The sequence below is a fragment of the Siphateles boraxobius genome, unplaced genomic scaffold, assembly GCF_051911475.1.
Source record: "Siphateles boraxobius isolate OS27281-9 unplaced genomic scaffold, OSU_SipBor_1 25, whole genome shotgun sequence".
Classification (NCBI taxonomy): Eukaryota; Metazoa; Chordata; class Actinopteri; order Cypriniformes; family Leuciscidae; genus Siphateles; species Siphateles boraxobius.
The window spans coordinates 11,699,571-11,722,029 of NW_027508866.1; the positions used below are offsets into that span (position 1 = coordinate 11,699,571).

A 22,459-nucleotide genomic window follows, 5' to 3' on the forward strand; every position below is an offset into this window, starting at 1 on the left:
TGTACCTGTCACTGAAAACTGAGACTCACACAGAATTTGATCATTTGTCAGCTTTTTTTTGTCAGCTAAACCTCTTTGTTCTAATCTGTATTTACTTGAAGTAGCCCCATTTTAAGATAATAAGTTTGAGCAATCATAAAATTAAGTCAATAATAATAATAATAATAATAATAATAACAACAACAATACAATTAAGTTCACAAAACCTTGTCAGCACAGATGGGTTTTTCAGATCAACTTGCCATTCTCAGAGGTGAAGATCTTTTCTCATTAACTGGATTGCTGGCTAATTAGAGAGTGTGATATGCAGTTCTATCTCTGTCAGGTACAAGCCAATTTCAGAGCCAGTCATTCTGTGATGAGAACCAGGAGCACTATTAACGAAAGCCTTCCTCGCATATATCCTGTGAGGTTAATCAGCCAAGGCTAATCATAGAACCTGCACCATCTATCCTGACGAGCAGTTAAAAAAAGTTTGAACCTTTTAAAATAGTCTCGATTTCTGTCAGCAGGCTCTCAACATGTAATCTGATAGCTTCCATCTTGTCTAAGTCAATATTAATTAAACTCTGTCATTTGACAATATTTTACAGTGCCGCAAAAGTTTTATGTGAACATTACTTATAGCCTATTTAGTACATTTTGGGACCCCAATTGCTGTCAAATTCGTCCTTTTGCCGACCTGAACAGGAGGTATTTGGTCCTTTCCTCTGCACAAGCTGTATCATAAATATTTTGGGACATCTTGCATATTTTTGGGATGCCTCAAATGGCCTTGAATAGAAATCATGCCACAGAATATCAATGAGATTGAGGTCAGGCCTCTGACCTGACCATTCTAATATATGGAATTTCCTCTTTTTGGATCAACTATGATGGTGATTTATTCCTTTGTTTAGGAACAGACACGTTGCATGGCCCACTTTCTTTGAAGTTTCAGATCACAAACATCCTGTCAATGTGTAATTGGAAAAATTATATTCAAATGCCTGCAGATTCATGCATTTCTCTCTCGCGGTACACTGTCATTTAAAGAATCCTTTGACATGTCTTTACACTGACCTTTGAAAGGACAGCCAAGGCACAAGTGGTGCTAAAATGTTTCTATTTGTGATCAATCTGCTTCAGTTGGGACTGATGAAGCCCCGAGTCTTCAGACATCCTCTTGTAACCTTTTCCAGACTAATGAGCCTTTACAATTCTTCCTATGTGGTTTTCTGAAATCTCTTTAGGTCATGCCACATTTCACTTTAACAAAATTCAGTGGTAACCAACTCTTTCATAGGGCAGGATGAGCATGTGATTGGAACACCTGACTCAATTATCATTGTTCATGAGGCTGAGAAATTCACATTTTCAATTAATTAGCTTGACTGATTTGACCTTTTGTTCAATAATACAGTAATATGGAAATATTTTTGAATAGTTTGGTATAAAAAAATCCAAAACATTTTAAAATATTTCATCAACATTTTCGCAAAATTGTTAATATTCATTGGGGAGATAAATCTATATAATAGGGCAGGGATCCTATTATGCCCTTTAACAAAGTATTGATTTTGTGTTTGGGGTGTACTAGAATATGTTTACATGCTTGATTGTTCAAAAACACATTCTTTTTCACACATTTTACATTATTACAGCACCTCTCTCCCCAGTCTGTCTTTAAAGTGCTGTATAGTTCTGGTTTCGATGAAGCCCCTCCTTCCGAAATACAAAATGAGCTGTGATTGGTTAGCTGGCCCAGTGTGTTGTGATTGACACCGATTGTTCAGGAAATGCCCCGCCCCTCCAAAATTGCGAGTTCTGCTCAAGTGTAAATATTAGGATATGGTGCAATTTCAAACCAATTCAAGCCTGATTCAGACCCTGACAATGTTAACAGACAAGAGGATCATGCAGAACGGATTTCATACCCTTATTTGAAAGCACGGATTTCCCAGGATGTTTCAGAGTGGTATGTATTTTGTACTTTTCTTATACATTATAGATACGATGTTATCCACCATTTAATCGTGATTTTTGTTGGAAAAAACTAAGGTAATACAAAGAGTAATCGGTTATAAAACCATAGTTAATTTTTCTAAGGAGCGGTGAACCATCTTACAAAATGCAAAAGCTAACAAAAGCAACAGAAAACAAGTTCTCCATAAAATGTGTAACGCAGAGATAAATGTTGGGGTTATAAAGTTTAGGACCAGTGTTAAAAATAAATTTTAACCACTTTAAGTTCGTCCGCCTTAAGAAGTCCAAACCAAGGGGTTTTTGAACCGGGGTGGGGTAAAAAAAGGTGTCTCTTTGACATAGCGGCAGCAACACTCTTCATCTTCTCGAATGCAGCTCAACCAGACCTCAGCCCTTTTTTTTTGTATTCCGTGGGCTTGGATTATTTAAATGAGTAAAATAAATTGCGTTGTAGTCTAAACGAGCCTTTCGTTGTAGTTCTTGAAAAGTGGATTCTGTTAAATAAAATATCTCCCTTAGGAGTGGAGCTTTGTAACCTTGCAGATCTTTTTTTATGCTCTAACAGCAACATTACACAATAGCTAAATTGAAAAAGTGGAAAAGCAGAATAGGTCCCCTATAAAAACAATGAGAAGTTGATGATAAGTGGTCACTGAAAGCAATGGAACATAAAATGAAAGATTCAGACCTTTAGATTAAAGTCATTTGCCACCTTAAAATACTCTGTTGAATTCTGTAAGAAAAACCTCTTTGGTGTAACATTATGGGTACTGCTTGGATTATAGTCACGATCCCTGTATTAAATAGGTAAAGTTTAGTTGACCGACTCTTGAAAAAAAACCAATATACTCAAAGAAGATTCAGATATAGTATGAACGAAAGATCCTAATACTTCTATTTTTTGCATACCTTTGCACACCATAGGCATGACCTTTAGAAGCTGCCAAACCCAAGTTACATTGTTTCACGTTTGAACAAATACTGACATCTGGTGGCAATACTTTCAATCAACATTTACAACAAATTTAAACAAATTAAATAATATCAACATTGCACAAAAACCAAACTTTGATATAATATATTTCTTATAAAACACACATTGAGTTGTCTCTTAATATGGTTTTGCAAGGATAGTGCTTTTATATGCAGCACTTTTAGGGAATACAGTGCACCACAGGATCCAAAGTCTTATTACCTCTCTGTAGTGAAGCCCTTTGGGTCATTGTGGGGGTCCCAAACTTGTCTGGGCTATCAGGTGGAGAAGTAACACCATATGACCCCATAGGGATGCAGTCCTGTTGAGCACCACCTTCTTCTGTGTGAAGGGTGAGATGGGCTGGAGGCTCTGGACCACATCTTACTAAAGCTATAAAGCACCTGTAGAACTGGCAATGAATTCAGAATTCATAGTAATACAAGTCTATAAGGATAATGAGGAAACAAATACACCTATAAGAAACACATACCTGATTATTGAACAGAACGTAGATGATGGGATTCAAAACAGTGCTGCTCTTTGCTAGTATGGACGACACGACACTTGCTGTGGGGCTGACAATGCCAACACTGAATGTGCCAAGCAATGCCATGACCCCATACGGCATCCAACAGAGCAGATAACAGGACACCATGGAAACCACCATCACCAGCACGTGTGTTTCCCTCCTCTGCGCAGCTGTCTGATTGATCTTAGCAACCTGTGGGGTGAGGAGACATGCTTTGAGGTTTGCTTTTCAAGAAAAACAGCATCAAGCTGTACATTTGCGTCTGGTTTGAAACGCCACATGGTGTCTATGACCCAGAATGTTTGATGGAATTTAAAGCATTTTATTTTTTTACATTATTGTTTTGATTAACAAATATATATATATATATTTGCATTTGTTAAGGCCTACAAGAACTTGCAAAAATACTCAAATCTGATCCAGCTGTGCATAGCCATTTAAAGGGATAGTTCACCCACAACTGAGAATTCTGACATAATTTACTAACCCTCATGTCATTCCAAACCCATAAGGATCCTGTTTACAATATGTGATGCACTCCATGTATGTTTGTTTATATTTGAATAAAAGCCTATATTAAATCTGTTCATCATATAAAGCAATCATATCTCCTCATAATACTTTGATTAAACCATTCAATTTAAATTGATTTATTTTACGACGCCTTTATGGCCTTTTTGGATCTTTTAGGTTTTGGTTATGTAGACTTTCATTGGAGGGACAGAAACTTCTCAGGTTTCGTTTAAAAAGTCTTTGGAATGACATGAGAGTAAGTCAATGATGACACAATTATTTTATTTTTGGATGAACTAACCCTGTGAAAAGGACTTTGGTTCTGGACAGTAGCATGAAAAATGTGTAATTTATGGCAAACAAACATTTGGCTACAAAGATCGATAACTCTCGAAGAGAGCTCTTTATCAAAATCACTGCTTCCAGTCCCACTCTCTCTCTTTCAACCTTTTCCTCTTTCACTCTTCCCTCACCCCATGAATAGCAATGAGGATCTTCCCGTAGCAGTAGACCATGAGAAGAAGAGGCAGGAGCAGGCAAAATACAAAGAGGCAGATGACATAAGAAGTCGTTTCTGGTGAGCGATGGTTCCACTGGACTGAACAGATGGTGCCGGGACCCTCTGGACCGTAATTGCTCCAGCCAAAGAGTGGTGGCGATGTCCATGCGAGAGAGTACAGCCAGCAGCCTGTGATGAAGAGCCAGGACTTCCTATAGTCAGACACATCCACTTTTGTGCAGCAGAGGATGGTACTGTAACGCTCGTATGACAGTGCAGCGAGGGATACCAGTGAAACAATACCTGTTGATGTTGGATAATGAGACAATTCAATTAGACCTATTTGATTATCAACTAAATGTTTCTTTTACCTTAATTTACCTTGATAACCATAGTTGCTGCCAAATTCAATAAAAAATATTTTATTCAACCATGTACAAATCTAGTATCCATCTCACAACAGAACAGAAAACATTTACATAAATATACAGTACGATCAGTGTAATCTGATTCATGGATCTACGAATGACTCTTATGAAGTGGTACTTTTTAGTGAATTAAAAACACGGACTACCCTTACGAAAAATAAGTTTATTCAAGTGTGCTATTAGTATACTTCTTTTAAACTAAAAATAAGAAAGTATACTTTCAGTCTACTTTTTATATACTTCTCAGAAATATACTTCAAATTGCACTTAAGTATACTTGACTTATACTGACAGAAAAGTCTAAATTTGGCGTATACTTGTTGATCGAGATATATTTAAAAGGATAATTAAGTATTCTAAGTAGGCTTGTACTTGTGTTTACTACTTTGATTTTGTAAAAAATTCAATTTTCTGAACTTTTTTGTTTAAAATGTTGCCTTTCTTTATGAAACTTACCAACATTCAAGTGTGGATAAAAAAGGATGCATGAAGCTAATAAAATGTTTTTAAAATTAAAGTATAGTTAAAGGTATTTTTCAATTAGGGTGAATACTGGTAAAGTGGGACAATAGGTAAAGTGGGACATTTAAGCTTAATAATTTCTATCTTTACATGGATATGTTTTTATTACTAAAAATCAACACATCATTAGCAAGTATGAGATAAAAAAAGAAAAGATTATGTGGCTATGACATCATTTCGGGGTGTGGCACATCATATTTAGCAACCTTGCAGTGATCCATGATGGCAAGTAAAATGACAGCATTCTGAGGTAAATAATGTTAAGGTTATATAAATAAAAGAACTCATGGATCATTTGTAATTGTTTTGTTATAGGATGTAATGGTGAATCAGAATTTTTAAAAATCACATTCATATTAATCTTCTTGGGGGGGGGGGGGGGGGGGGTCGACGACGACACTGTTTTGTCACTTTGACACTGTCCCAGTTTGCTAATAGCATATTGTTAAACTGGGACATGGTATTACTGGCAAACTGGGACAGCCATTCAAGTCATTCTAATGGAGGAATTGAGTTCCCTTTGTATATGTCCCTCATAAATTTAGTTAGTTAGCTAGATATTTCAACAATGAAGGTTACTGTTTTTAAAAATTAAATTTGTATGAAATAAATTAAACCCAGTATAGATTTTGTGGGCAGGCAAGGGAGGGGTGGGTTGAATCTGCTGTACCTGCACCCCTTCTTTAAAAAAGTGATGTTTATATTATTGTTATTGTTGTTTATATTGTTGTTTATATTGTGATTGTGTATATAATTTATAAGGCCTACACTTGAATAACAATTGAATGTGTTTAAAGTGTCCCAGTTTGCAAATGTGGTTTGGGGTCATTGTTTGTTTGAGGAAGAGTCATCCATCCTGTGTTTAATGTTTCTGTCTTTTTTTGTTGTTTATAGAATAGTAGAGCTCTTAAGCTATTTAGAATAGTATCATATGAGTGGCTAAGACATTTGGATCATAATAAAAAAGTATGCAGAATATAAATTATCAGAAAGTGTCCCACTTTACCAGTATTCACCCTATAAAAAATAAAACCTGAACATAGTAGTATAGGCCTACTGCAATTGTAAAAATAATATATAAATAGTAAACTACAAGTATGATGTTAGGTTCACTTAAAGAAAACTTGTAGTATAAAACTACTAAACTAGTAGTTTACTGAGAGTACACTAAAAGAGCAAAAATAATATATAATTAGTAAACTACAAGTAGTGTTAAGTTTATTTAAAGAAAACTTGTAGTATAAAACTATTAAACTAGTAGTTTACTGTGTATACTTCAAAGTGTACTTTCATAAACTAAAAATTTGCTACAAGTATTACAATAGTAAACAAGTATATCCAAAAGTTCACTTGCAGTAAAAATGAGAAACGTAATTATGAACTAGTTGTGCACTTAAAGTTTACTAATGTTACACTTACAGTACACTTAAACATATACTTTTATATACTAAAAGTGGGCCAATTTAGTCCCAAGCGGTATTAAAATAGCACACTTACAAGTTTACTACTAATACATATTGATATTAGTATAATACTACATAATTATACTTAAAAATACACTTGAACATTAGCTACTTAAGTATACTTCATAAAATGAAACTTCTTTTTCGTAAGGGTAATCATGTCAAGACACCTTAAAGGAATAGTTCACCCAAAAATGATTCAAAAGTCATAATTTACTCGCCCTCATGTTGTTTCAAACCTGTATGAATTTCTTTCTTCTGCTGAACGCAAAATAAATTATTTTGAAGAATATGGGTAACCAAACAGTGGGGCACCATTGACTTCAATAATGTTTTTTTCATTCCATGGAAGTCAATTGTGTCCCACAACTGTTTAGTTACAAACATAATTCAAAATATCCTCTTTTATGTTCAGCAGAAGAGAGACATTTATAGAGGTTTGGAACAACTTTAGGGTTAGTAAATGATGACAGAATTTTACATTTTTGGGTGAAGGTCCATTCCTTTCATATTTTTTTTACATATAAATATAGGCCTATATATATATATATATATATATATATATATATATATATATAGGCTAAAATACGGTTTTAAAACAACTCCACAGTATAATAAACAGGATAATAACAACAATCAATGATGCAAACTCCAATCAACCAATTATTTGTGATAATTAACCAATCTGACTTATGCCGCGTTGCAGGCAACCTGTAACCCGTGTTTTTCCAACTCGTAACTGGGAGTAGCCTACATCGATCTAGTACGAGTTCACGGGTGGGAAGTCACGGGTTTGACTGACGTTCCAGTGCATTTTCACGGGTATAAGGTTGGAAAAACACGGGTTACAGGTTGCCTGGAACGATGAACTCCCAGTTACGAGTTGGAAAAACACGGGTTACAGGTTGCCTGGAACGATGAACTCCCAGTTACGAGTTGGAAAAACACGGGTTACAGGTTGCCTGGAACGATGAACTCCCAGTTACGAGTTGGAAAAACACGGGTTACAGGTTGCCTAGAACGCGGCATTATATGAACCGCATGCTTCATTAAATGAACCGACACCAGTAATGTTGCATATTTTAAATGTGAGAAAGTGCAGTTAAAGATAGGTTAATATTTTTTTATTATCAGTAGAATATACTTGTTAATTAAATCTCAGTCTTACCGAACATTGCATTAGCAAAACCATACCACCTGCAGCCGTGAACTCCCGTCAGCCACCGGCCGTAAACAGACGCGGCGAAACTTAAAGGTGTGCCAAAAATACAAACAAGCATGTCGCTCACACAGATGTTCAGCAGTATCAAATTGATAGGAGTCCTCAGGACATGAAAACGGGCGAAGACCAAAAGCACAAGAAAGTTATTTAGGAAACCAAAAACGAAGATTATTCCCAAACACACTGCCACTAAAGTGTGTCCCGTGCGGCTGAACCCGGGCTGATCTGGAGTCGGTGTGTCCAGCTGGCTGCCGTTCTCCGAGGACTCTCTGAGGAGCATATACCGGACAGTAACCATAATAGACTGGACAGAGCACACCTGTATGATGGAATGGAGAAGCTTAAGAATGGGAAATTTAGTTGCACTCTCAGACTGTTTAAATACCCCGTAGACCCACAGATCTCGTTCATTATCGCCCCTCTAGTGCCCCCCTCCTCAGGAGAAAATTTAATCTATCAGCTATCGGCAAACGCCACTCAAGCGCGCGTATCCTTAAAGTAGGCTATGGCAAGCCATTTATTCCTTAAAACAAATACATTTTTTGTCACTAGTATATACTTTTAATTATTGTTAAGAAATCCAGTAGTGACCAGGCCTTTTATTGTTGAATTTCACAATTAAATTATACACTATAAAAAATAGAAACGGAAAATGTAGCCTTTTATGCCTAATTTTCTGCCAGGACATCATCCCGTAATTTTACAGAAATGTCTGTTAACCCTAAAATACAACACGATGAAATGCGTAATTCAAAATACAGGTAAAACGCCTGTTTAAAAAAAATCCTTCATATTTATATAGTAGCCTACATGCCCTATTTTTACATACTTTTTTCTTTTTAACAGTGTAGTAAGATTTGCAGTTGAACTATAGGCAGCCATTCAATCATTACACACAACAAGTAAAAAGGCAAATGTAATTAGTGAAATAAAGAAATGTGACTAGTAACAAATGGGATATATAGTGTCATAAATACCTGCAGTGTTCAATAGGCTATTCATTTGGAGTAGATACTGGTCATATAGTAACTTTTGGAATATTTTGTTTTATTTGTTGAAACTGAAAAATACACAATTTACTACTGCATTTTATAAATCATTTAAAAAATAAATACTACTAGTAGTATAAAAATATTCTAGTTAGTTTAAAGAAATAAAAGTAAAGACGGCTTGCCACAATACCTGTGCATGGCACCTGTCTAAAAAGGGAACTATTAATAAGGACTGACATATATGAGAATGTCTCACATCTCTAAAGGTTTCAGACTTTGTCTAGTCATTGGGATATTTAGTTTCATAGTCCATAGAGGAAAAACTATTTTAACTGCACTGGTCATTTCCTGAATTAAACAGTTTAACAGTCAGTCTGTAATTCAGTAAACTGCAACAAAATGAGTCTGCAGTTTTTCTCGGTTGTTTCTCAAATGTGTTGAATGTTACATGACTGATTTAGATTTAATGTGCCCCTGTTGTCCTCTTGGTTAGGCATCAGCCTAATTTATTTACTTCATAAGAGAGCAGGAACATTAGGGCAGATGGGAGAGAACTTAAAATGTGCCAAGGCATCAATAATCGAATAAAGAGCATGTCGAAATAAAAGGTTCCACCATCTGGTCCACTATAATGTACCCATTTTTGATGTGAGACGAGCATTGCTTTCCACATTGTTCAGTCAAAATTAAACTAATCTACTTTCTAAATCTAATTTCCATTGCTTAAATTTACATTCTGGCCTGCAGATTGAATCCTGTTTCATTTGTACTTACGTCATATTATGCTAGTAAAATGGGTTACAAATGTTGCATGCTTACTAAAAAAAACTGAGCTTCCTATAGTTGAGATTACTGCTAACAGTTAAATCACAAGATAAGATCATTAATTTAGTGTTCATTTAAATCTTTATTGAACTTGGGTAAATGCTTTGAGAACATCTCAAATTGTATTTTCTCATTCATTAACACACTCTGGGGATGTGAGCGGATGATGGGAAAGATGAAAGCACACGAAGCAAGAACATAGTGCACTCACCTTAAAAAAAAATCACATGTTGGGGTTATAAACAACTGATTGAACCCAAGAGGGTTAAAAAGCCTTTAGTTCTTATAACGATTCTCATTCTCAAACCATGGAGTTAAATGTTACAGTAGTGAATATTTCTTGATGATTTTTATGGATAGTATTTTATATCCATATTTATGGATAGTCACATATCTTAAAGTCTTGGTTACAAAATAAGCTATTGAACATTTTCACCATTGTTGCTCAGAAAAAACATTAAGCATATACTCATTGAACACACATTGATTTTGATTTTTTTTTTTTTTTTTTTACAATATCACACTGTCACACTATGAGAATTGTAACTTTTAAAAATGGCCTCTATAGAGTATCTAGTATTTTTGCTGTGTAAAGCTATTAATATGCTGACCCAGATAAATTATTTATCATTTTGCTCTAATTTTTTTTTTTTTTTAAAGCAAAAGTTGCATTTAGTGGCTCTCTATGTGTAGTTATGCCCCTCTTGTGGACAGGCAAATGAATGACTGTTCTCCTAGAGAGTCTCTCTAGGTGTTATTAGCAGTAATTGCAGTTTTGCGGAGATTTAGGAGTATGTCAGCGTGAAAAGCTGTCCTCATGTGCATATTTATACATCCCCTGAATACATATAGGGCAGAGAGCACTGCAGCCCTCTCCTGCTGAAGCTGGTATATTTATGAATGAGTGGAAGACGAATTCCCCATTGGCACCTTTGCTCAGCAGACATTGTCTCCTACTTCTGGAACAACTGAAACAGCAGCACGTGAGCTCACACAGTGGGTGGCCTTGAGTCTTTATCCTCAAAGAAATGTCTCCTTAAACTGCAAATCAATGCTTTAAATAGGAGAGACAGAATGCAGTTGACTTTGAAAATCAGTAAATTGCCTATAAAAAAGTAAATATAAAGTAAACCTATAAGTCTAATTTACTAATAAACAACAGAATGTCAAAAAATGTAAATCATTCATAATTCTGACAGGTCATTCTGACCTGCAAAAAATCAAACTTCTTGTTTAAAAGTATGTAAATGTGTAAAGTAGGTACAAAAGGACTATATTTATGTGGGATTTATTAAACAAAGGGTCACATGTCTAATCATTCTGAAAGTATACTACTGTATACTATTCTTGGAAATAATTGAGGAAATTCATCAAAAAAGCCTTTAGCTGTTTTGTCATACTCATATATCAAAAGTGAGGGACTGCATCATTGCCTGAGGGAAAAAAAAAGTGTGAAACGGGTTTTAAGAAAACAGGTTTGTGAAGATGAAATTCAACAACATTTGAACAATTTAGAGGAAATTTATTATTGGTTTGGTCATGTCACTTCTGTGTAACCTGCTCTAAAGAGTGGAAACAGTTGTACATGAAGTTTTGAAGGGTCCCCCAAACTATGAGGAACTTTTCAGAGAGAAGAGTAACTATATTAAATATATATATTTTTGTCAAATGACAAGTTTTTTTTACGGCTTACAGTAAAAATATGAACTTTCAAAACAGCATATACTACAAAAAGAAATTTTAGTACAACTATGATTGTATTACAAATCATATAAATAGACTTTACTTCCTCATTCATCCAGCTAAGAAGTGACCTATTTCCAATCAGGTTTTCTCACTTATGTCCTATTATGTGATAGCGTATTTACATGCTCACGGCTTAAAGAAGCAATTAACTGCCATTCATTTCTGAGGAATGTTTGACAACATGAATATAATGGTTTGAGTCACTTTACAGAATGTCCAAAAAAAATGTATGCTACATAATAATGTAAACACAGGCAGTCTTATGCTGAAAATGTATTTTCATCATACTGTAAAGCAAGAAATCTCTTCTTCAAAACCAGTACAAATCCTTATTGATTTCTGAGACAGGCACACCTGAAAAACACAAAATAATACAAATAATCTATCCACATAAACAGATAGAGTAAAGAAATGCACTGCATGTTAGTCTGCATCCGAATATGCATGAATCCCTACTATATAGCTGGCAGTAGTGTTTCTTTACAAAGTGACAATGCCAACTACTGGCCTGACATACACAATACAGTAAAACAGTATGTGTAATATATATAACATACTTTTTTTCACAGTCATGAAATTAGAATTATTAAATTCTTATTCAAAGAATCTACTCAGAGATTCAGAAGTGACAATCACATTTAAAGCAACTGTACATTTTTCATCATCATATATCAGTTTCAAAATCATTCTTATGTTACACTGACTTCTTTCCCACGCTACCCTACAAAAGTCTGTTCTCAGAGTAAGTCTGGTGAGAGAGTACAAAATTTTGCGAAAAGGGGGGATTGATTTACGGCAGTACCTTACACAATATGTCACACCAACATATCAATACGGACATCATGGCAGGGGCTAAGGGCACATGACAACTATGTATGAAAACGTAAAGGTTTTTCCTTTGCATCTTTCGCATACAGACGACAACATTGTCAAAATTATCCTCTTTCACAGGGATCCGCGAAAACGACGAACAATGCTGTATTATGTATGCCAGGCCAGTAGTTGGCGATGTCACTCTGCAAAGAAACACTATGCACCTGTTGACTGAAAACGCAATACAAATGTGCATGATGTCACCGTTTTCGCAAATTCACATTTTTGTAGTTTATACAGAGACGATAACTGAATAGTTTTTAAAAACTTGCACTTTGAACCCCATTTTGAAACTCTAAGGAGCCATTTACACTTTACACCACGACAACAGCGTTTTGGGTCCTGAATTATTTTTTTTGGAAAACGGGTTTCTGCAAGCGATACAATTATCGTTTACCTTTAAACTACAAAAACACAAATTTGTGAAAATGGTGACGTCATGCGCATGCCTATTAGGTGTTCAGTATATAGACGCGTAGTGATTCTTTATAAAGTGACATCGCCAACTACTGGCCTGGCATACATATACAGCATTTTTAATCGTTTTCATAGATCCGTGTGACGTCACCGTTTTCACAAATTCATGTTTTTGTAGCTTAAAAGTGATTGATAATTGTATTGCTTGCACTTTGAAACCCATGTTCAAAAAAAAAAAAATGCAGGACCCAAAACGCTGTTGTCTTGTAAATGAATCGCCAAAACGCACAAAAATGTTTGATTTATTTTTTTAAGGGATTTTTGCAGTATTATAAATGATTTATCTGTGCACTTCTTTTTTATTTTTAATCCATGTGCTCTCATGGTGCAATTACTCTTAATTGTGCACTGTCCCTGTAAAAATAAACAATATTTTATCAATATCCACCCCGTGCATGTAGGCAGGCCTATTTATGAATGTTTGGTTAGTAGCCATTTAATACTTATAATGTATACTAGTAGCACTGCATTATCACAAAACAAACCCCTTCAGGGTTATAAGGCTGATCTAATCACCTGTCTTAGTTTATTTTGCAATCAAGAAAGGCAGACTGTTCATTATCCCTAACTTAACGATCCTTGCATTAGATGCATCTGTGAACAAACAGTTAGCAATGGCATAATTTGCAGTACCTGAATCTAGGCCGATCCTGCTTCCAGACACATCTTTAAAGGCTGTCCCTGAATTCCACTCTGGTCTGGTCTCTGATTTTGAGTAGGGCGAGATCATGATGCCCCCTGTTGGGCGATCCATTTGTAACAGATTCAGGTAAGAGCTGCCGCTGCCCTCAGCAGACACGGCCGGTTGGTAGAGTATTTGAGGCAGTTCAAATGCTGTGCTCTGTCTGGGTGGACAGGGCCAGTGGGAGGATGATAGTCCTGAGGGATTCACAATAACTCCCTGGGATTGAGGTGTGGCTTCCATGGATGTCAATTGGGTCAACTTTGATAAGCCAGAAGAGTGTGGGGACTTAGACCATGTTAGACCGGGAAAAGCCCATGGTGATGCTGATGATGATGATAGGGGGGCATCTGAGATGAGAAAAGCATATATTTAGATGATTGATTGATTGATTGATATAGATAGATATATAGATTTACTGGCATTAACACACCAGATTTGGAAGTCCTATTGCTTTCCTTGACTTTAGTGCTGAGGTCTTTTGGTATGGTGGCTTTGTTCAGGGCACGGAAGAAGTGCTCATCCACGGCAGTGTTGATATCACCTTGATAGTATGTAAACAGCTGAGGAGAATCTTTACACTCCTCTGAGTGCTCTAACCGTCTGTCCTCCATCGTCTTGACTTAGGGATACAATATTTATTATTTTACAAAATGGGTTTAATTTGTGTCCCCCATGTACATATGTGTAAAAAGTACTTAACATTGAAAATTATTATTTTACAAAATGGGTTTAATTTGTGTCCTCCATGTACATATGTGTAAAAAGTACTTAACATTGAAATCTAGTATTTTGTCTCTTAATTTTTCATCATAAAAAGAATGAAGTTGTGCATCAACCCTATTATATTTCACCCTTTTAAAGAAATTTACTGCCCCATACAGTACTTAAAATAAATGAATAAAATGGTAAACACTGTAATTACACCAATCTTTCAAAAAAACCTCTCCAGTTAAAATCTTACAACGTCAACCATGTTACAATGATTTTGTATAGGAAAATTAAGCGGATATTAATGGATGTGAATATCGGCATTTAACTTTTCTTCTCTACTTTGAGCTCCATAACTTGTACTTTTAAATTAAACAGTAAATCTGTCACACTGGTACCTTTCTAAATCACTTTGATCCTGTTCTTTTGAACTTTCTATTCATATAATAATCCTGAAAAACAATGTATCATGGTTTTGCACAAAAATAAAACCATGATCGCACAACTGATTTCAACATTGATAACAAGAAATGTTTCGTGAGCAGCAAATCAGAATATTATAATGAATTCTGAAGGATCAAGTGACATGGAAGACTGGAGTAATGATGCTGAAGGATGAAAATACAGCTTTGCCGGAATCAATTTAATTGAAATTATATTAAAATCAAAAAGATATGACAATTTTTACTATGAATTTAATTAAATAAATGCAGCCTTGAAGAGCATAAAAGCCTTCTTTCAACATATATTTTTTACCAACCCCAAACGTTTGAAAAGTAGTGTATATCAAAATGTATGAATGTAGCTTGAGATGGCAAAGTAGTTTATTAATAGTTGAGGAAAAACAAACGAAATGACTTATTTCATATAAATAATCTCTTATTTAGACAAGTTATAAACAGAGAACAGCAAAAGATTTAAAAAAGACAAAGATGAAACCACCATTTCTAAATGGGTAGTTTCTATTTATCCTCTAAAGCACTCCTTCCTCAAACTGAAACAGGACTTTAACTGCATTCACAAAAAAAATCAAATCCTCGAAACATTCAACACGCTGCTTACCGATCTGAATCCAGCGCACATCCAGCCAGCGATCGCACTAAAACAAAACGAATGTGATACTTTGTGCGGGAGGTTGTGCACTGAGAAATGTGCCCGAGCGAGTTGAACAAGGTCCTCTCTAACAGATAACATCAAAGCTGTCATTACGCTTACACGGAATTACACTGGGCTTGTTTTTTTGTTGCCATATAAACCAAAAATCTTTTCTGTGGCAAAGTTTATAAGAAACATCTTTTCATGAAAGCAAGAAACAATGAAGAGGTCACAAAATGTGTTTTTACTATAAAACTATTAACAGAAGTTCAAAATGATTCGGACAGTGACACACATTAGCATAAAGGAAAGTTATAATCACACAAATGATTATTTGCAGTTAAATTTCCATCATTGTCCCCCAAATTTTGAAATGGTGAAATGAATTGGCATGTCATTGGAACAATAATAAGGAAACCACTGTATACTGGTGTTGAGATGTTTGAGCAAGAGACATTAAACAAGTTCTGTTTTCTCTCCACATCTACGCATCTTCCTCATCACTTCCAGCTAAACTGCTATCGGTCGACAGCATTCCTCCTTCCTCCTTGTCATCCTCCTCCTCATCTTTCCCCTCCTGTGGTTTTGCGGTGCTTTCGTTCGTACCCTCCTCCGGTCGAGTCGGTTCTGCTGCTTCTTGTGTGCTGGAATTCTGTTGTTCTTCTGCTTTTGAAGGGTCCGCTTTAGATCCGTCACCCAGGAAAGAGGACCAGCTTTTCAGTCTCTCTTCTCGTTCTCGTGAGGTTTCCTCAACCTGTGTGACCAGAGCCAAAAAGTCAGGCAAAAAAGCAGAAGAAAATAGAACCGATTTGAACATTTAAGTTGACATTTTATAAATACTTAGGCCTATATTTTATTTCACTTAACATTTATTTTATAACAAGTAGCAATTTATGGTTTCAATTTTCATAAGTATTTATTCATATTTTGAAGTATTTAATGTTAAATGTAATGTTTTAGTATTTTTGTTTTGTGTTTGTTATTTTTATAAGAGTATTTTTTATTATCAATTTTAGTTTTGGTAATTTTAGTATATACATTAAAATAAACTGACTCTTTTAACTTTCTTAATATACATCTCTGGTCTAATTGTGCATGTTATTACAAAATAAAAATGATTGTGTTGGTTTAGTCTATGTAATAACTTCCCTTTTCTGATGTCATCATGTAGGCCGTGCAGACTGTTGGGTAATGTTAAACAACAGCCAAATAGCTATTTAGAGAAACTTATTTTTTAGCAAACCAACGCCCACTTCTCGTGATTCAGCAAATTCCTGATGGATAAACTCATGTCCCATGTTTTTCTTTAAATATCCTGATTCATTCAGAAATATCAGATCGACTGATAACTTAAAACAGGCTGAGTATTTTACCTGGTAGTCAGTTACACCGTCCCACGGCTGTGCTGATAGTTTCCTCCCTCCAAACCAGCGTCCATTCAGAGCTGCCTGACACATGTCCGCCTCATCAGGTTCCTTAAAAGCCACAGATGCCACTCCATCAGGGTGCCTCTGTTTCCAATGGAAGAGAGCAAACAGTTGAGCATAAGAAATAGCAAAAATAAAATAAAAAAGATAATTTGAATGCTGGCTTGTGTAAACACAATTATGTTATCATAATAATTGTGGACAGAAGTAAAAAAGGACTTACATCAAAGATAATGACCTTCTTCACTATCCCGAATTTCTCACATTCTGTCCGCAGATCATCTCTGTACTCATTCAGAACCAAAGGATCCTCCTGCATGACACATGGTGCAGCTCTTCAACACATTTTCAGTTAAATGTTTGGACACATTTGATTACATTTATATTCTTCCTTATCTTAAAAAACTTTTGATCCAAAGGTTTAAAAGATTGAAATGGGCTTCGTAGACAAATATAAATGGTCCCTAACTGGTACTAACATTTTTATTAAAAAAAATCTTGAAATGGATGAGGCTGGACTGAATAATGAAGGAAAAGCAGCCAACCAAGTGTCTAAAATACATGTTTACCCTTTCCAAATGTTTAAAAAGCATCCAAGGATGCAGTTCATGATGTTTGTTGATGTTTTAAATGTCCGGAGTGTGCAGAGCTGGAATCTAGTACACTCTTGAAGAAGCTACAATATAACATGGCTTTGATTTGCTTAACATTTTCAGACAATTCTTATTACGCCTATTAGTTTTACTTTTTGATCATTTGCTATTATTTTAAAAATTCGAAAATAGTAATAATAAAGAGTGATAAGGAGTGTCTAAATGATTAATGGGTAGGTAAGATTTTAATGTTTTTAAAGGAAGTCTCTTGCAAAGCTGCATTTATTTGATTAAAATACAGCTAAAAAGTAGTGGTGATATATTACAATTTAAAATAACTTAATTAAAAAATGTTAATTAAAATTGTAATTTATTCCCGTGAGGACAAAGCTGAATTTCCAGCATCATTACAGAAATTAAATTGATTTGAAATACAAATCTTTTGTAACAATGTAAAAGTATTCACTGAGACTTAAAAAAATAAAACCACACATACTAAAAGAAATCTTACTGATCCCAAACTTTTGAATGGTAGCTAGTTAAATTAGCCATAATTGAGGCCTATATTATTTATAGTTGAATCGCAAACATAGTTTTAGTTCAATCTTAGTATCAGTCTCATTTATTAAACACATTTAAAGATGTAGAAAGCATGAGGATCCTAGATTTGTGGATCCACACCTTCATTCCTGCTCTTCTCTGAATCTTTAAGCTGCACCTACTTCAGGAATGCAGAAGGACCTGCCATTAGCTCTGACGCAGAGACGTTTATCACGGGTACAGAGAAACTAAACAATGCCGTAGCTCTAAACTTTTACTAATCAAAAGCATTTCTGTAATTAACTTTACACATCTTGAATACCAGTGCAAGGCTAAACATATTCTGAGCAGTGAAAAGAAAATTCTGTAGATCTGGTTTCAGCTGCAGCAAAAGACATTTTACAAATGCTTTTTTTCATGCAGATGTCACCCAACGTAAATAGTTGCCAACAAAATGTTCTATTCAATAACATCTATGTTCAAGTGTTTCTTCTGGGTGTGTCGGTATGTTCTGAGATTGACTCTTACCTCAAAGTCACTCGGATGAAACATGTTTTGAATGATGAGAACTTTTTCATGCCTTTTGCGAGCGTCCATGGCCTTCTCCGGCCTCCAGTCCAGCTGCCTGATAATCATGAATGACAGAAGTGTTAGTCATGTCAACAGCAACACAAAAAATATTATGCTGATTAAGCAGAGCATTGTTGCACTGTGTCAGAATTGACTACTTAGGGCCACAGGATTCAGCTAGAAAAGGTTTGTACTTTTGTTGCATCTGGAGCTTTTTGCGGTACTCTTTGTTCTTTTTCTTCTTCTTGTTGGCGTCATATTGTCCTTTGAGCTCGAATCGCGCTGCCTCCACGTGCAGTCGGTAGCCCCGAATCTCAGTCTCATCCAACAGCCGCTCGGCGAGAGCTACAGACTCTTTCTGCAGGGAATAATCTAATTAAAATGTTTGTCTACAAATGATATAAATAGACATGTAAAGCATGTTAAACAGTTTTAAAACTAAGTCTATTCAAAATAGTATTTGTTCATTGAAATCAAGCTAAATAAATATATTAGATGAAAAACTTAATCTAACAACTAACTAAAGTAACATAGGTTGAAGATGAAGTGCTAAAATGATTAGAACTACAAAAAAAAAAAATATATATATATATATATATAATTAAATAAAAACGACAAAAGCACATAACAGAATTGCCTAAACTAAAATTTAATAAATAAAAACTGAAATTATAAAAATAAAGGCGAATTCAAAATATTAATAAATACTATAAATAATACTAAAATAACACTGCACGTCAAACGTGTATGTCTTTTTATTTGAAATATATATGGAATTACATGTACGTGATCATAATGTTATAATGACCAACCTTCAAGTAGCAGCAAAGTCCATCTCCTTTTTGGTTCCCATCCTTGTCCTTGTAGAGCTTGATTTTATATTCTTCTGTGACAGGATCACGCATGATAATTCCACATTTGGACATAATCTCCACAAACTCATCAGGAGTTATGTCTAGAGGAAGACCTAGCAGAAAGACACATGCACTTCTTGAACTGAATAATTGATAATCAGTTCTTCTTATTTAAACCAACCAACTGATTCAAAAAGTAGTTATGGCCACTAGAGGGAGTCATGCCAGTATTTACAACATGATATAGACATAGCAGGGGTGTCCAAACTCAGTCCTGGAGGGCCACTGTCCTGCAGAGTTTAGCTCTAGCCAGACTCAACACACCTGCCTGGAAGTTTCTAGCCTATGAGACCTTGATTAGCTGGTGGTACAGGTGTGTTTAAATGGGGTTGGAGCTAAACTCTGCAGGACAGTGGCCCTCCAGGACTGAGTTTTGACAATCTAATCTAATAATGAGGAAATTATTTACCCGTCACATAAACATTTGTGTTTTTGTCCTTTTCAACTTCAAACCAGCCTGTAAAATACAATAAATATTTTTTTATTTGTTAATATAGTTAGAATATAAAACATTTATGTCAAGTCACCTTGTTTTATATAGAGCTTTATACAATACAGATTGTGTGCAGCTTAACAGTGATAAAAGTGATGCATTTTGGATGATCAGCTGAAGTAAATTCAGTGTTGACTCATCTCCATTGTAAAGATCATCAATTATTAAATGAGTTAATCTATAAAGCAGTTATTAGGTAAATAATTATGAATATCTTCTAACCTGGGTCTGCTTTTCTTTTCTCTCCTTTCTGAGCGCCCTCCTTAGTTTTGTCCTGGTCCGAGCTCTCCTCCGTCTTTTTGGGCTCCTCTGGTTCGGCGGCAGGGGCCGCAGCAGACGGATCAGGGGCCCCTTCCTCATTGAATCCATAGTTTGCTTGATATGCTGCGATGAAATCATCATTTATCTATAAAGAAAACAAATAACATGAACGTTAATGCAGCACTTACAGCGAATCAGCTCTGATTGGGTTATTAAAACAGACATTGTGTAAATGTAGCATTTGACCTTTGGAAACCATGCTCTCTTTTCATGGTCCCAGTCGTACGCTGTGCCGTCTTCTGGGTCGACGTACGTGAATGGATCATCTCCACCCTCTTTCTTCTGTTCATACAGCTGCTGCAAACGGAGCTGCTCGTGGAACTCTTTATTACCATCTGACTCCCCGCTCATCTACAGAAACAAAGACAAGACAGAGATACTTCACTGAAGTGTGCCTTTTGGGACAGGGCCATACGGATGGGTTCATTTGAGGATTGCTTTGAACTTAAAAAACAGACAAAATGCACAATAGTCCACCATGTTTTCCCTTCTAAAGGGATGCATTTTGTAGCTTCAGTTTCACCAGGTCATCCTAAAGTTTTTAATTTGCTGTAACTCCAAATAGGAAATCAGTCAATTTTTAGAAATAGGTCCGTTTTTAGTTGATGCGCGGAAAAAAAAACTTCACTAAACAACATTTTGTAGTTCCTGACATCCAATAATCATAATAAGCTTTGCACTTTGCTAATTTTTGCACTTTGCAAATTTTTTACTGTATAATTTATTTTACAAATTATTAATGTAATCGTTCAAGAGGTGTTTCAAACACTGGAATGAAAGTAAACAACTGATAAACAATGTTAATGTTACATTTACAACAGGAAATCTATTCAATGACCATAACTCGATGGTCGAGACGGCCTCGAAAGAAAGAAAAAAACTCTAGAGAGCAGCATTTTAATAAATATAAGCATTAGATTACATACTGATTATTTTTTACTTAACCTGTTCATTATATTTTAATCATTTCATTATTCAATGTAGGTTATTTTTAAATAGGCCTAAATCTGTCATGAAAATAAGTTAGGATAATACTGCTGTCGTTTAAATCACCAACAAATTGAAGAAACATAATTCTGTTATTAAAAAGTTGATATAAAAATACCTTGAATTTTCATTTCGGTGCATCACTTGTATATTTAAACAGGAATTTATAAATGTATTTTACAGTTCATTGTTAAACAATTTAATGTATGTGCATACTACCTAGCTTTATGAATGTAATTCAAATGTAATTTAATCTGCATATCCACCTGACAAATTACATAAAATAAATTTTAGTATAGAAAAAGAAATAGATATTGAAATTAATCCAGGTTACCACCTTTCCCCCGTTGTTTTAGTGTGCCATCCTAGGATTTTTACTGTCCTCTTTTGGCCACCCCATTAAAAATGTCCTGGAGGCGCCACTGTCCACTACTCCATCTGGCCGCTTCTTCTCCATCCTCGAGCCCCTCGCATTGATTACTCTGATCGAACACGTTTGACGGAGGCACAAACGTTCGGACGTGAGCCGAACCGTAGCGTTGCCAATAGAGACTAGCAGATTCATGATTTATTATATAGCTGCTAATACCGGACTCGCTGTGGTACAATAAGCAGGCAATAATATAAAATAATAATAATTCTAAAAATAAGATCAAATAAATACAGGGCAGCGGGCCAAATCAGTCGACAGGCCACCGGGAATTCTCCCGGTACTCGCGGTGGCCAGTCCGGGCCTGGATGATACAGAACTAACCCACATAAATCCGCTTTGGCCGATCTGATGGGTGTACAACACAACTGTTCGTAGGCTTATTTAGAAAAACAGCACGGTCTACATTTAATATAAGAGTCGAACAGCAAAAATGCACAGTGTTTTAATTTTTGAATTAAGAGAATAAAAGACAACCCACCCTTTCCTGTGCCGAGCCTCCAAAACATAAATGTTACACTTCCGAGGGGAACCCGCATGTCCAACACTGTGCGTCTTCCGGAATGCAACTGTCGCGCTTGTGTGTAGTTCCGCCGTAAGGTTTCTCTCTTAGTACTAGCCTTTACAGTCTATGGTACTAGCCTATGGTACTAGCAAGTTTACGAC

General features: G+C 35.5%; 3 protein-coding genes across 4 annotated transcripts; all 3 read right to left on the reverse strand.

Annotated features, from left to right (window-relative positions):
* Positions 1–3,076: 3,076 nt before the first annotated feature.
* Positions 3,077–8,558, reverse strand: tmtops3b (teleost multiple tissue opsin 3b). Its single transcript, XM_077241995.1, has 4 exons — positions 8,064–8,558; positions 4,457–4,785; positions 3,432–3,662; positions 3,077–3,350 (listed from the first exon to the last, which is right to left on the reverse strand). Exons 1-4 carry the CDS (start codon positions 8,413–8,415, stop codon positions 3,120–3,122), a joined length of 1,143 nt encoding a protein of 380 aa, XP_077098110.1. The 5' UTR covers positions 8,416–8,558; the 3' UTR covers positions 3,077–3,119.
* Positions 8,559–11,435: 2,877 nt separating this feature from the next.
* LOC143749920 (uncharacterized) lies at positions 11,436–15,567 on the reverse strand. Its single transcript, XM_077242623.1, has 4 exons — positions 15,486–15,567; positions 14,146–14,334; positions 13,664–14,062; positions 11,436–12,034 (listed from the first exon to the last, which is right to left on the reverse strand). Exons 2-4 carry the CDS (start codon positions 14,324–14,326, stop codon positions 11,991–11,993), a joined length of 624 nt encoding a protein of 207 aa, XP_077098738.1. The 5' UTR covers positions 14,327–14,334; positions 15,486–15,567; the 3' UTR covers positions 11,436–11,990.
* htatsf1 (HIV-1 Tat specific factor 1) lies at positions 15,230–22,372 on the reverse strand. 2 transcript variants are annotated; one of them, XM_077242618.1, is made up of 10 exons: positions 22,275–22,372; positions 20,563–20,727; positions 20,278–20,461; positions 19,972–20,019; positions 19,461–19,615; positions 18,843–19,006; positions 18,607–18,703; positions 17,169–17,258; positions 16,892–17,029; positions 15,230–16,272 (listed from the first exon to the last, which is right to left on the reverse strand). In XM_077242618.1, exons 2-10 carry the CDS (start codon positions 20,725–20,727, stop codon positions 16,003–16,005), a joined length of 1,311 nt encoding a protein of 436 aa, XP_077098733.1. In that variant the 5' UTR covers positions 22,275–22,372; the 3' UTR covers positions 15,230–16,002. The 2 variants fall into 2 exon arrangements, with proteins under 2 accessions (XP_077098733.1, XP_077098734.1); XM_077242619.1 differs by having other exon boundaries at positions 21,701–22,328.
* Positions 22,373–22,459: the final 87 nt, after the last annotated feature.